Here is a 13,743-nt window from a genome sequence, read left to right as displayed (position 1 = left end):
CTGATGGAAATAACTTATCTGAAGATTTAACTGTCCCATGGACTGGATTCATAATTGCAGCCTCCTCCCCCTAACAAGAGAGGTCCATTGGATAAGGCAGCAGGGAGATCAGATCATGCCCCCCTTTAGTCTCTTTATGTTTCTTGGCCAAGAGCGGTACAGGATTCAGTGTATTTAAAAAGGCACGGGCTGGGAAGATCCCCTTGCTCTTAAAAGTTGCACTCTGCTTCATTATTAAAGATGGGATCCTCACACTGAAAAATGTGAGAAGGACCCTCTGCACCTGGTTTGGTTGGCTGATTATTTCTAGCTCTTTCAAATCAATTCCAAGAATTTTCAACTTAAATAATAGGCTCAGATGATGTAACACCTTCCTTTTTTTATTCCATAAGGGCAATCCACCTCGGTATTTACAAATTAACAAACATATTATTTTTGGCTGAAGGATCAAATGGAGTCTAGAGCTTTCATTACTCTCCTTATGTGACAAAGGGGAGTCTGCTGAGGTCTCTTTACTTCTTGATGGGACGAAGACATTTGGAGGCATATTAGCAGAGCTTACACAGCAACCAGGCTTTATCTTTTCGGATTTCATAGTCTTCCTCTCTGCCAACTTCTCGAGCTTCTCATTAATTCCATTTAAACATTCCAAAATATATGTCACAGTCCTGAAAGTCAAGTCTATTAACTTGGCCAATGTTCTTTCATCATGACAGTAGATACATTCGTCATTTAAAGAAACAGTCCTTATTGCTGTAACTTCCTGCTTTTCAGCTCTCTCTTTCTCTTCAGCTAGAATTGCATATTTATTTTGAGTTGGAATATTATATGCAACACTTTCAGGGGAAAAGTCAGCTATCTTGGTCTATTTGCTTGCTAGGGGAGAGATTCCTTCACCGTCTCTCAGGCATTTGGGGTGTTTCCCAACACTCATTACAGTCTTGTTTATGGCAATCAGGCTCAGAAACTTTCAACAGCCGATAAGCAGTAGAGACAGAGTCACCGCTGAAGATATCCAAGTATCTGAAAACCTTAAAACACTTAGCATTTCAGGAGAAAAGGGAACAGCCATCTGCAGCTGACACCCACAGGAACCGGACTCTTGTAGTACGGTATCAGTCATGGAATGGAACAAGCCAACTCCATCGAAAGTGAGGTCTTCAATGCACACTCTCATGTCTGGGTTGAGTGCTGTTGATCAAAGTCAGGAGTGTCGCCTAAGAACGACGGCTGAAGTGAGTGTTTTGGCGAAGGTGTCCAGGGCATGATTAGGGGAGCTGCTCTGTTGTTTCACCAACAACATGCCCTCTTTCTGTAATTTTCTGGCTGCTGTCCTTTTGTCTTCTGGAAGGCTAGAGAGGACTTCAGAGAGTTGCTCACATCCATGTCAGATAGTTAGTGTTCTTGACTCTTATGGCTACTGCCAAGTAGAACTTCCTACCAAAGGAGTCCAGTTTCTTCCCCTCCTTGTCTGTTGGTGTTGAATGAGTGTGTTTACTCTTGGAGGAGGAGGTTACCACTAAAGAGTTAGGCTTAGGATGACAAAATAGGAATTCAGGCCCAGTTTCCTGTACTATACATGTGATCCAGGCTTCTTGAAGAGATGGGTGTTGTTGCCAGTTTGTCCTGGAGGAACTTGGCTGCCTGGAGCATGACTGATGTCATAGGGAGGGCTATGGCAGTAGAGGTGTCCAACTGCACTATGTTGAATACCAGGTCCATTTCTTCTAGTTGAGGTTGGATGATGGAGAGGCCCAGTCTGCAGGCCATCCTCTTGACCAGATATCTGCAGGCATGTCTTCGTTCACTTGTACAGGTGGTGATAGTGTGGGGTCTGTTGTTCTGAGTCGTCATCCGAGTTGGCATTGGAGGCGCTATGTAGGTCTTTGGTACTGGAGGGTTCTGAGTCCAACAGAAGGGTCTGTTGAGTGTGTCAGGGGCAATAATGACCTGTGTGGAGTCGATGGGGATCTCATGGCACATGCTGTAGCTGTCTGGCTGTCTCCCTCGGATGTGCTTCTGGGATGTATTTTTGGTACCAATGGCCCAGCAGTCACAGTCGTTGGTGACTCTGCAGATCTCTGAGGGGATCCGGAGCAGTGAGAGAGAATGGAACACTGTTCTGAGTCTGTGGGTCCCCTAATCTGAAGCCTGTATATGTTTAGCCTGGGGAGGAGACGACGGAGTGGTGATATGGTCACCCTCTTCCTGATTGATTACTAATTTCTTGCTATATAGAATCACTGAATTCTCCGCAGGATGGTGTGGAGTTGTTCTCTGTTGCCCCAGAAGGTCGGGCCAGAACCAGCAGGTTGAAATTAAATCAGAAGAGTTTTCGTCTAAACATCAGGAAGAATATCCTGACAGTTAGAAGGGTTCCTCAGTGAAACAGGCTTCCTCGGGAGGTTGTGGGCTCTCCTTCTTGGGAGGTTTTCAAGCAGAGGCTAGATGGCCATCTGACAGCAATGCGGATTCTGTGAACTTAGGCAGATCATGAGAGGGAGGGCAGGAAGGGTTGCCTCAGTGCTTAGTTCTTGTGGCCCTTTCTTACACGCCCAGGGAAATGCTGATTGCCACTTTGGGGTCAGGAGGCAATTTTTCTCCAGGCCAGTTGGCTGGGGATCCTGGACGTTTTTGTCATCTTCTGGGCATGGAACAGGGGTTACTGAGGGTGTGTGGGGGGAGGTATTTGTGAATGTCCTGCATTGTGCAGGGGGTTGGACTAGATGACCCTAAAGGTCCCTTCGAATTCTATGATTCTACATAGCAAAAAATTAGTAATCAATCAGGACATTTCTTCGTGTTTCCAAAGCAAAAACAATCCAGTCAAGGGGTGAGGCTGAACAGAACTTTGTCCTGGGCCCTTTGGGTTGTGGCCTGTTATGTAATTAGAAAATTTCAGTGCCTCTTCTCCAGAGAATCTGCTTGAGGCAGCTTTACAAAGCGAAACATGATAAAATAATAAAACAACATAAACATTCTTAAAAATTAACAAGCTATTAAAAACCTACCCGCTAAACATTTAGCAGCTTTAAAAGATTCTTAAAAAACAATCCTTAGGCATACTCTAAAAACAATTTGAAAGATCAACACTTAATCAACAGCCGTGGGTATGAAGAAACATTTTTGGCCTGGTGCCTAAAGGACAGTAGAGCGGGAGTCGTCATGCGTTTCAAGGGCATGCCAAAGGTGGGGGGAAACCCCTGGCTCTGTTTTGCTACCTGCCTCAGCACTGCAGGCGGGGGGGGGGGGGGGGCTGTGACTTTGTTAAACCCTCTGAGACCCCTTGACCTTGTCAGTCATGGACAGGAAATACAAACATTAGCCTTAATCTTGCTTTTATTCTCACTGTATTGCTTTGAGGACACTGGGAAATGGGGGACTCTATGAGCACACAGAGCTTGCTGCACAGGGGTTTCGAACGGAGCGACAGCCTTGTGTCGTTTCCCCGTAGCCCCTGCAGCTGCCAACAAAGCACACTGGCAACAGGACTTTCACAGAGCAGCTCACCCTGGTAATTTTTATTTACTGTTATATCTATATAGGATGATAGTAAAATATGCATCAGGTTCTCAGAGTTCCCAGGTTTCTTTAAACAAACAAAAAAACCCTACACCTCTAGCCCATTTTGTTGAGGAAATACTTTTTTCCACTGGGGAATTCAGAGAAACGTATATATATTTTAGTATAATGGTCTATTGATATATAAAAAAACCTGCCGTAGGGGGAGAGGAAATGGCTGCAGTGTGGGCAGGGCCAGGCAAACCCTGAGCTTTCCCACTTGGGCGCTGCTGCAGCCCTTCCCAAACCTCTGGAGCAAAGCAGGCTTGAGAAATATTGGAGAAAAGCCAGGGGAACTCTGGGAAGAACACGAATGCACCACAATGCTGTGCAGAAGCAGGGAAAAAATCTACTTCCCACCAGCATCAAATCTGGGGGGGGGGGGAAACAACCTGTGCGGAAGGAAACACCCAGGCAGATGGGGGGGGGTCTGACAAAAGAGAAGGGGGGGTTGTGCTTGGAGGGTCTGCAGAATACTTGAGATCAAAATGGGTTGCTAACTGCTGAACTAGGAGTGAATCATATATTCACAGATATCCAAAATTCAGTAACTATCTAGTATTCTCCTAGGTAGATTTACATTTACAACAAAAAAAATCTGAAATTTTCAGATGAATTCACTCTGACATCTGGTTTCTTTCTTAGGACGAGAATTTAGATTTTGGGATCTATCTCTCAAATTTCATGTTAAATATGTTGGAAATGTACAAGGTCTGACAATCCAGTCATTATAGGGTTAACTTGTTTACCTAGTATTGCTATTGTTTAGACTGACCTGGAAGGGAAACCTGGCACAGAGCCAATGGGGAATTAGCCTGGGAAAAGTAGTTTCTATTGTGATACAGATTGGTTGTTTGTTTCAGGTGACTTCCTTTCTAGGGGTCAAGAAGAAGGACAGATTCTCCATTATCTGTGTGTAGTGTGTGTAATGTAGCTCTTAGGAGTTTGTTATTTTGTAGGTTTCCTGTATACCTTTTACCCTTAGAAATAAAGGTTTTTAAATGCAAAGAAATCTCTTATTTCCATTAGAGCATGATCCATTGATACTCTGAGTATTTTAAATACTTTTGACTATTTTACAACAAAATATACCCTGACATATACCATGAATATATTGATGGGAAAAGACGAATCCTCCCAATTATTTCTACTCCACTGGGAGTCTCAAATGTGAGAGGGAAGCATGGGCTCCAAGGTAAGAAATCACTTCCTGTTCTAACTCAGAGGTTCCAAGGCTGGGTGGGGGGGCGGGGGAGAGGAGGAGGATTGCAGGTGACTCCTCACCTTAGACCATCACTGACACACGGGATCCTGGAGGATGCTGTCCTGATCCCCACTGGCCCAAATGGAGGGTTTTAGGTATTTATTTAAAATATTTTTTATTCCGTACTCTTAGTTTAAAAATCTCCCAAGGCAGTTTAAATAAGTTAAAAACAGAAACAGTAAAATAAAATAAAATTCACTGGCAGCATTAGAAACAACATTTTCTAATAAAACCGACGGCATTCTACAGAAATCTGAAAAACAGAACCATAAACACATTTTAAAAGCAGAGACTATTAAAGTGTTTATATTATACTGTGCTGAGACAAACTAAATTTTGTAATAAAGATTTTTTTTTTTAAAAAAAGCAGAGTCTAAAGCAGCAAGTATACAAAATTGAGAGTGGAGTAGGTTCCCCTCCAAGTCTGCCAATGGCTGGAGAAACCAGCAGGTTTCTGTAAGCAGAGGGCGGCCTGAAGAAGGGGGCGGGGCTTCACCATGTGACCGCCCCCCGGTGCGTCTCTCCCGGAGCGACATACCGGTGCGCTCCGGCCCGATCCAAGGCCTGTGGGTAGGTATTTGAAAGGACTGCAATTGTGTGCTATTCCTACACAGCGCATTTTTTTAAAAAAAAGCATAGGTGGAGAATCCTAAAGGTGACATAACAGCACAGCAGTGGGGAACAGATAAAATGCCCATCGGTGTCAGAGAGGAACCATGGAGAGAAAACATGTGAAGTCTGGAATTTCTGTTGCCATTGTGATTTGAACAAAATTGTATCCACAACATGACCACCATGGGAAAAACCCCTGGCATGGAAGCAGCCCAGGAGGCAGCTGGAACATCAGCACTTGCGAAACAAGCATGAATTGTGTTCCCGCTCCCCAGTTCCTTGATGTATCCAGCAACCAGCCCTTCAAAGGAGCAAAAATTGACAGGGTACAGCCATCCTCTATTAGATGCAAAATAATTTGACTGTCAAATTACAGTGCTTGTAGCTGAACTTAACATAGCTTAAATATAGACAGTAGTCCTTCTGTTAGGAGACATATGAGTCTCAAGGCGTGACTTTCTACAACAGTGTGGTGTGGTGGTTAAGAGCAGTGGACTCTAATCTGGAGAACTGGGTTCCCCACTCCTCCTCCACATGAAGCCAGCTGGGTGACCTTGGGTCAGTCACAGTTCTCTCAGAGCTCTCTCAGCCCCACCTACCTCACCGGGTGTCTGTTGTGGGGAGGAGAAGGGAAGGTAATTGTAAGCCACTCTGAGACTCCTTTGGGTAGTAAAGGCAGGGTATAAAACCAAGTTGTCTTCTTCTTTCAGTTTATTAAGAACACAAGAAGAGGCCTGCTGGATCAGACCAGTGAGGGTCCATCTAGTCCAGCCTCCTGTCTCACACAGCCTCCTGTCGTCTCACACAGCCTCCTCTAGGCAGCCAACAACAGGGCAGAGAGGCCGAGGCCTTCATAAGAGCCCCAGAAGAGCCCTGCTGGGTCAGACGAGTGAGGGTCCATCTAGTCCAGCATCCCTTCTCATACAGTGGCCAACCAGTTCCTCTGGAGGGCCAACAACAGGGCAGAGAGGCCGAGGCCTTCCCCTGACATTGCTGCCTGGCACTGGGATTCAAAGGTTTACTGCCTCTGAACAAGGAGGCTCGCTTCAGCATGGCTAGTAACCACTGCTGGATCTCTCCTACATGAATCTGTCTATGCACGTGGCCATCACTACATCCCCTGGCAGCGAATTCCACATTTTAATCACTTGGTGAACAAAGAAGTATTTTCTTTTGTCCATCCGGAATCTACTGACCATCAACTTTGTGGATGTCTTCTACCATTTTGTCAGAGGGAGAAAGAGTTTTCTTTATCAACTCTCTCCACCTATATCATGCCCCCCCATATCATAAGCCTATATCATGCCCCCCCTCACTTGTCTCTTTTCTAAACCGAAATGTCCCAGTCTATTCAACCTTTCCCCATAGGGAAGGTGCTCCAACTCCCTAATCATCTTGGTTGCCCTCCGCTGTACTTTTTCCAGCTTTGCAAGGTATGGTGACCAGAACTCTACATAGCATCCCAGATGAGGCCACACCATAGACCTATGCAGGGGCATCACAATATCAGCCATTTGGGGCTGACACTTCCCTTGAGCTCTCCATCGTGGCCCCGAGGCATCTTTCCCTCTCAGTCCCTTTAGCACATACCCATGAAATGGCCTTCTTCCCCCCCCCTTCCTTCCAGGGGCTCAAGATGCCACACATAATCTCTCCCATTCTGTCTTCACAGTAACCCCTTAAAGTCAGTTATACTTCATGAGGTGACTGGCTTCAGAAAGCTGCATGGCTAAGCCGAGGCACTGAACTTGGCCTAAGTGTAGCTCGCTCGATCCACCTCACCACACAGGCCTGAAAGGCACACGGAGCGGCCTTCAGCTCAGCCGGAGCCCCCCCCACCCCCGATCAGCAGGGCCTCAGGGAGAGGTCCTTTACGCCACCTGTTCAACTGGAGACTCTGCCAGGGATCTGCTGCCTGCTGCCAGGGACCCAAAAGTCCAAAAGTCACTGGAAGGTACAGCACGGCTCAGCGCTTCCAAGCGAAGGCTAAGGATTACTTTTGCTTCAGAAGCTGAAAGTCTGCTGTTCTTTCTTTAAAAAGATGCACACCGTTCTCGATGGAAGAAGACAGTGGATGCTCGATTAAGGCAGCTGGGGCTTATAACTGAAGACATCTTCTGGCTAGGTAAGGCAAAGGCCCTTTCACTTGTCCAGCATTGCCTCATGGAGCTGGATTACAGCAGTACAATGATTCACTCTCACAGAGTCTTCTCGAGTCAATTCTTTAGTATCTTATCTCCTTGGACTCTGCCATTACACATGAGACACCCAACGCCCCCCCCCCACCTTGTTAGGGCAGTTGCTTTAGCTCTCCTTAATGCCACCCCATCCGAAGTATTGTAGGGGAGATTTCGCTGTATTCCATATTCAGATTGCCTTTACCCTTGTGGTCAAGGGGAAATCAATACTCTGTCTCACAAAATATTGGATTGTCAGGTTTTTTACCGCTTTCAGGAACCGCTGGATCTCACCACTTTTAAGACACTCTCCATTGAATAAACTCCAAGAGGATAATATTCTCTACCTGATTCTAGACAGTGACCCAAACATAACCTACTTAGTCGCCGAATTTCTGTCTAGCATATTTTCCTTTAGTGAATAATGTATCACTCTTTTAGTCATTGCTCAAGATCATCTGATCGCAGGAGCTCCGCGAAGGAGAGAAGGGGAAGGAAAGGCTGCCCCGGGGGGGGGTATGTGTCTGGGATCTGCTGCCCGCCCAGCACCTGCTCTTCCACTGGAGCCCCCCTTTCTTGACAGCCAGCCCAGATACACTGATTCTGCAAGGGGGGGTGGGGAAACCACTTTGGCCCAAGGTCCAAAATGAAGCGTCTCCTTGTTGAGATGCTGGGATGCCAGCAGACAGACGGGAGGGGAAGGGAGGGCTGTGCTGCCTATCCGGGGGGGGGGAACAGGAAGCCACAGCTTACTTTAATGTATTTATTTATTTACAGAATTTATATTCTGCCAATGAGGCGGCTCAGAATTCTGCTTCTGCTCTTCAGGGGATTGGCGGCACCCCGCATGCAGCTGGCAACCTCCCCCCGCCCGCCAGCCTCCCAGCAGCCCCCACATGCCTGCGCAGTGCACCCCTAACCACTTGGGGGAGATGTCGGCCCTTTTAGGGGCGCAGCCAGAAGGAGTCGCGGTTGATGATGACCTCACTCCTCGCCGCAAAGACTCAGTGCTCCAGTGTGATCCAGCCTGGCTTCACCACAGCTCTCCGATGGAGGTGGGGAGTGAAGTAGCTGCCGTGTCAAACCAAGTGGTCTGCTACCCCTTGCCCCCAGTTTTGGCATGCATGTTAAGAAATGCCTGTCCCTATTCTACAGTGGTTCCTTTGTGTACTGTTTGGGTTGTCCTCCAAAGTCTCCAACGCAAGGGTGTCCTTTGTCCCCATTACTGTTTATTTGGATTTTAGAAATACTGTTTGGGCAGATCAGAGACGATAAGGAAGTTAAAGGATTATCTAGTAAAGGTTTTTCCTATAAATACAGAGCTTTTGTGGATGATGTAATGTTTTTGATAGAAGACCCTAAACAAAAATTACCGTTGCTTATTGAAAAGATAAAAGAATTTGGAGATTAGTGGGATTTTATATAAATAAAAATAAATCCAAGGTGATGTGTAAAAATATGCTAGCAGCGAAGCAAGATGAATTACAGAGGTTAACACAATGTGAAGTAGTTAAAAAGACTAAATACTTAGGTATTGAACTGACAATGAAGAATATTGACCTATATAAGAACAACTACGACAAGCTGTGGACGCAAGTTTTACAACACTTAAAAAAATGGAACACATTAAACTTGTCGCTAATGGGTAGAATATCGGTGGTTAAAATGAATATTTTACCGCGTGTGATGTTTCTATTTCAGACTATTCCAATAGTGAAAGACTCAAAGATCTTAAATTCTTGGCAGAAGGAGGTTTCAAAATTTGTATGGGCGGGGAAGAAACTAAGAATTAAGATGAAAATCCTTTGTGATGCTAAGGAAAGAGGAGGATTCCAGTTACCAAACTTTAAATTGTACTATGATGCAGTATGTTTAACTTGGTTGCAACAATGGATTACTTTAGATAACAGAAAATTGTTGGCGTTAGAAGGGCATGATTGTAAATTTGGATGGCATGCTTATTTATGGTATGGAAAAGCAAAAATTGATAGTTTTTTTAAACATCATTTTATCAGAAGAACGATATATGACACTTGGATTAAATATAAAAGGTTCTTTTCAGATGAGAGACCACTCTGGATAATACCAATGGAGGTAATTAAACCTTATCCGGTTTATAAAGGAGAAGACTGGCTACAATATAGAGACATTTTGAAACCTGCTGGAAAGTCGTTTGAAATGAAATCAGAAGAAGAAATGGATTATAAGTATGGCTGGTTGCAATATAGACAGGTTTATGATCTGTTTAAAACAGATAAAAAAGAGTTTGGTTTTAGAGCAAAAAATAATGAAATTGAGAATTTGTGGGTGGAAGGAGGTAAAAAGATGATTTCTAAGATGTATAAGATATTGTTAAAATGGTATACTAAAGATGAAACAGTGAAAGAGCAGATGGTAAAATGGGCAGTTAATATGAATAAGGAAATATCCATGTCATCCTGGGAATTTTTATGGAAAAATGCAATGAAAATTTCAACATGTAATAATTTAAGAGAGAATTGTTATAAGATGATGTATAGATGGTATATGACACCAAAAAAGATAGCAAATATAAGCAGTAATTTATCAAACAAATGTTGGAAATGTAAGAAAGTAGAAGGTTCTTTTTACCATATGTGGTGGACATGTGAAAAAGCAAAAGGTTTCTGGGCCGAGGTCCATTCAGAGATGGAAAAAATTATGAAATGCAAAATTAAGAAGGAACCGGAGGTGTTTCTTCTGGGACTGAGAATGGAAGAAGTCAATATTGCAAAACGAACATTAAGGTGGTATATAACCACAAATGCTAGAATGACGTACGCTCAATGCTGGAAGCAAGAAAAAACTCCTGATATTTGGGAGTGGTTAAAGAAGTTACTTTTTATGGTTGAAATGGACAAAATGACAAGAAAGCTCAAAAATCAAGAAGCAGAAGACTTTTTTGCAGATTGGAAGGACTTTAAAGATTATATGGAGAAATATTGGGATGTTAAAAACAATTTATTTTGCTTAGACAATTATTAAGACTGAGAACTATCTAGATTAAGTTTAAACGTATATATAGATCTATAGATAAAGAGATACAGTACCTGTAATAAATATATAATATGAAAGAATTGGGAAAGGGGTTGATCTAAGGGGGAATGAGAAGTTTGAGCACTGCGGGAAGTCAGACGGGGGGGTATATGGAAGAAAAAAGGATATGAGATTACTTGTTACATGAATTATAAGTTTACCTATTGTGATATCCTAATAAAGAGTTTTTTAAAAAAAAAAAAAAGTCTCCAACGCGAAAGGAAAGAAGTGCCTCAGCTCCTGGCTTGGCTCACATGCACAAAACAGGCACCATTCGGTCTCCTGTCTGCCTTCCACAGACTGACCACTTCATCCCATCTGCAGACTCAAGGGCCAACTGCTAGCCGAGACAAGAGTCAGCTGATCTGCCTCTCCTCTGTCAGACATCAGGCAGGCCTCTTTTGTGTGCAATTTTGCTTTTGTCATTTGAAAAGCTTCTTGGTTAGTTGCTTTAAGCAGGCCTTTGACCATAAACAGTGGGATACAAATTCTCCAAATGAAAGACTGAATGAATGAAGCCTTTCCTGCACTGAGGCGATTCTCCTGTATGCAGGGCACTGCATTTTCAATAAGAGAGCCGTCAAACGTGCAAACGTCTCTTCCCTGCATCTGACACAAAGAGGGAAAAGCTTTGCGTGGTGTACCTGCTGGCAGCTGAATGGCCAAAGCCCTGGACTCTGACTGGAGAGAGCTGAGTTCAAATGCCCACCCAGTGGCTGACCTTGGGCCAATGACCACTTCTCAGGGCCTTCTCGGGGTGAAAGTGGAATCTCCACCCCACTGAGCTGAGCAGAAGGGGAAGCATCGAGACGCAAGAGAGAGAGAGAAACATGAAGGGAACAAGCAGCTATCCAAGTGAGAAATTAATACAGAAGGGCACACAACATTATTTTAAAAGGCATTTGGGCTCAGTAGGGCTTCTTTTGTTGACAGTGCTAAATCTCCTCCTCGTGGAGGGCTGGCCATGGGGGAAAGCTTTAACCCAGCAGATGGACGTTGGACCATCAGCCCGCAAGCAACATCAAGAGGTAATCAACTTCTTTAAAATACCTCAGTCGTAATTGTGCAAGCATGCATTTCTTAACACATACAGAAGAGAGATAATTTTGGAATTCAGGACATTTACACCAACATCTTTCATGCAGGAAGCTTCAAATGGGATTGCCTCAACCTTCCTGTTGGGCCACTCATCTATTCAGCACATTAAAGAGAAATTCCAGACTGTTCACTGCTCACTCACTGCCGCTGTGCTTTTCACCCAGGCACATTAACAGTGGGACAGTGGCTGAAAATTGTTTTGTGTGGTACGTGTGAGTTTGGCCCTTATGTTGGCAAAACAAGGAGTTACTATTAATCTTATTCTTCACTTATGTAACAGTTGTGTACATTCAACCTTTGTAAAATGGTAAATATTTTATAATTATTTATGGAATATTAAATTGTTCGCATGATAGGTTTTCGAATGTATGTTTCAGCATGCATAAAACACCACACTAACAATCACTGCTCTTAATTTACTATTTCTCACACTATTTATTCTTTGTTTAGTTTGCTTGTGGAAATGTGTGCTGTATCATGAACAACTGAAAGCAAAACCATTTTAGTTTTTAAAAAAGTTTTGCAACAGGCAATTATCCTGATTATTGTTTTATGAAGGAGGCCCAGAACGGTAACAGAGCTGATTATATTTTGTACAAGGAAAAACTGCCAGCACTTAGCACTGGGGGCAAGTCATCTGCCAAGTGAGCATTTGCAGAAAATCGGTGGAATGGTCTCCCTGCCAAGAGGTCTCTTTGGTTCCGGAATCCACCTCTGAGAATTAATGCATCTGTACACAAGGCATAATTATTTCATGGAGGCAAACACTCACCCAGTTGCAGTCCCCCCCCCACATGCTACAAACACACGCTGCCTCCTGCAGAATTCCAAAAGACAACCGGACTGCTTATGCCTACACGTCTTGCTGATTACGTTATGAAGGAAGCCAACTGGGCTTCTTCATCCCAGACGAAAACGAGGTCATGGACTAGACGGTTTCCTTGCATTTAATTAGCTTCAGTCTATCACCAAGAAAAGGAAGAAAAACTACTATAACTTTGCTCACCTTGAGAAGAAAAAGATAAGGAATGGTCCTTGATCTTCCATAGTGCCACAGGGAATGAAGTGGGAAATGACTCTGTGGTAACTACTTACCCTCAAGATTATCAAAACACCACCAACCACTAACAGAATTATAACAGCTAAGTGGGGTAACTTACACTGAGTGAGGATCCCCATCAAAGCAGTTTTAAAATTCTCCTTGGCTTCCTCCATCTCCTGTTCGTGGGTTGCTTTTTCATTCATGAGCCGGCGGACGTGGCTGTTGGCCAGCTGCACCATCGAGTAGAACTGGTTGGCCGTGCGACGATTCACTTCGCCGCGCTCTATCCAGGTAAGCAAGACGGTGGTGGCCTCTGAAAATTTGCTGTCATCTATAACAAGCAAGTCAAGAGGTTTAGTCATATGCTTTGTGCTATTAAGATGCTTCTGCTTTTATGGATTAATATTCTCATAAATAATTTTAATGATGTATCTTAAACATGACTTCACCCAGCATAAAACTGCATAAATTGCCCTCCAAGGACCTGCTTATCATGAGTTCTATAAAATGTTGTAACTTGAATTTTCATTCACTCCTTACATGAGTTTAGCAGTATGAACTAGCTCCACATTGGGAACAAGTCAATGCAAACACAGTGAACGTTTCCCTTCCTCCCAAGAGCCTGGGATGCTGAACTTGGGGAAGAGGAATCAGGGGGCTGCGGTCACCTTCGGGGCCCAGGAAGCTGAGTCCTGTGATTCGTTTTGTTCTAATGATGTTACATTGGCCTTTGGTGGTGTGGTGGGATCGGCAGAGAGAATCTTTGCCAGGGGCCCAGGGTGGCTCTGGGAGTACGGTCTTCACCAGCACCACGGAGGTGAATGTACAAGATCACCGTGGATGGGGAAGAGAACTTCACAATGCAGCTTTAGAGATGCACTCAAAGCCAACTGGTATGGCAGACACAGATATACTCTCATGGGAGTCATCTCTCT

The 13,743-nt window shown here is 44.1% G+C and overlaps 1 protein-coding gene across 1 annotated transcript in view; it reads right to left on the bottom strand.

Annotated features, from left to right (window-relative positions):
• The window catches only part of ENOX1 (ecto-NOX disulfide-thiol exchanger 1), a 239,110-nt gene that overhangs the window by 196,623 nt on the left and 28,744 nt on the right, over positions 1-13,743 (bottom strand). Inside the window, 1 exon segment of the mRNA XM_015427201.1 lies at positions 12,927-13,139. Within this exon segment, the coding sequence (XP_015282687.1) occupies positions 12,927-13,139 (213 nt within the window).

This window comes from Gekko japonicus, unplaced genomic scaffold, assembly GCF_001447785.1.
Source record: "Gekko japonicus isolate JY-2015 unplaced genomic scaffold, Gekko_japonicus_V1.1 scaffold1011, whole genome shotgun sequence".
Taxonomy (NCBI): domain Eukaryota; kingdom Metazoa; phylum Chordata; class Lepidosauria; order Squamata; family Gekkonidae; genus Gekko; species Gekko japonicus.
This window is presented reverse-complemented; position numbering and strand designations above follow the sequence as displayed.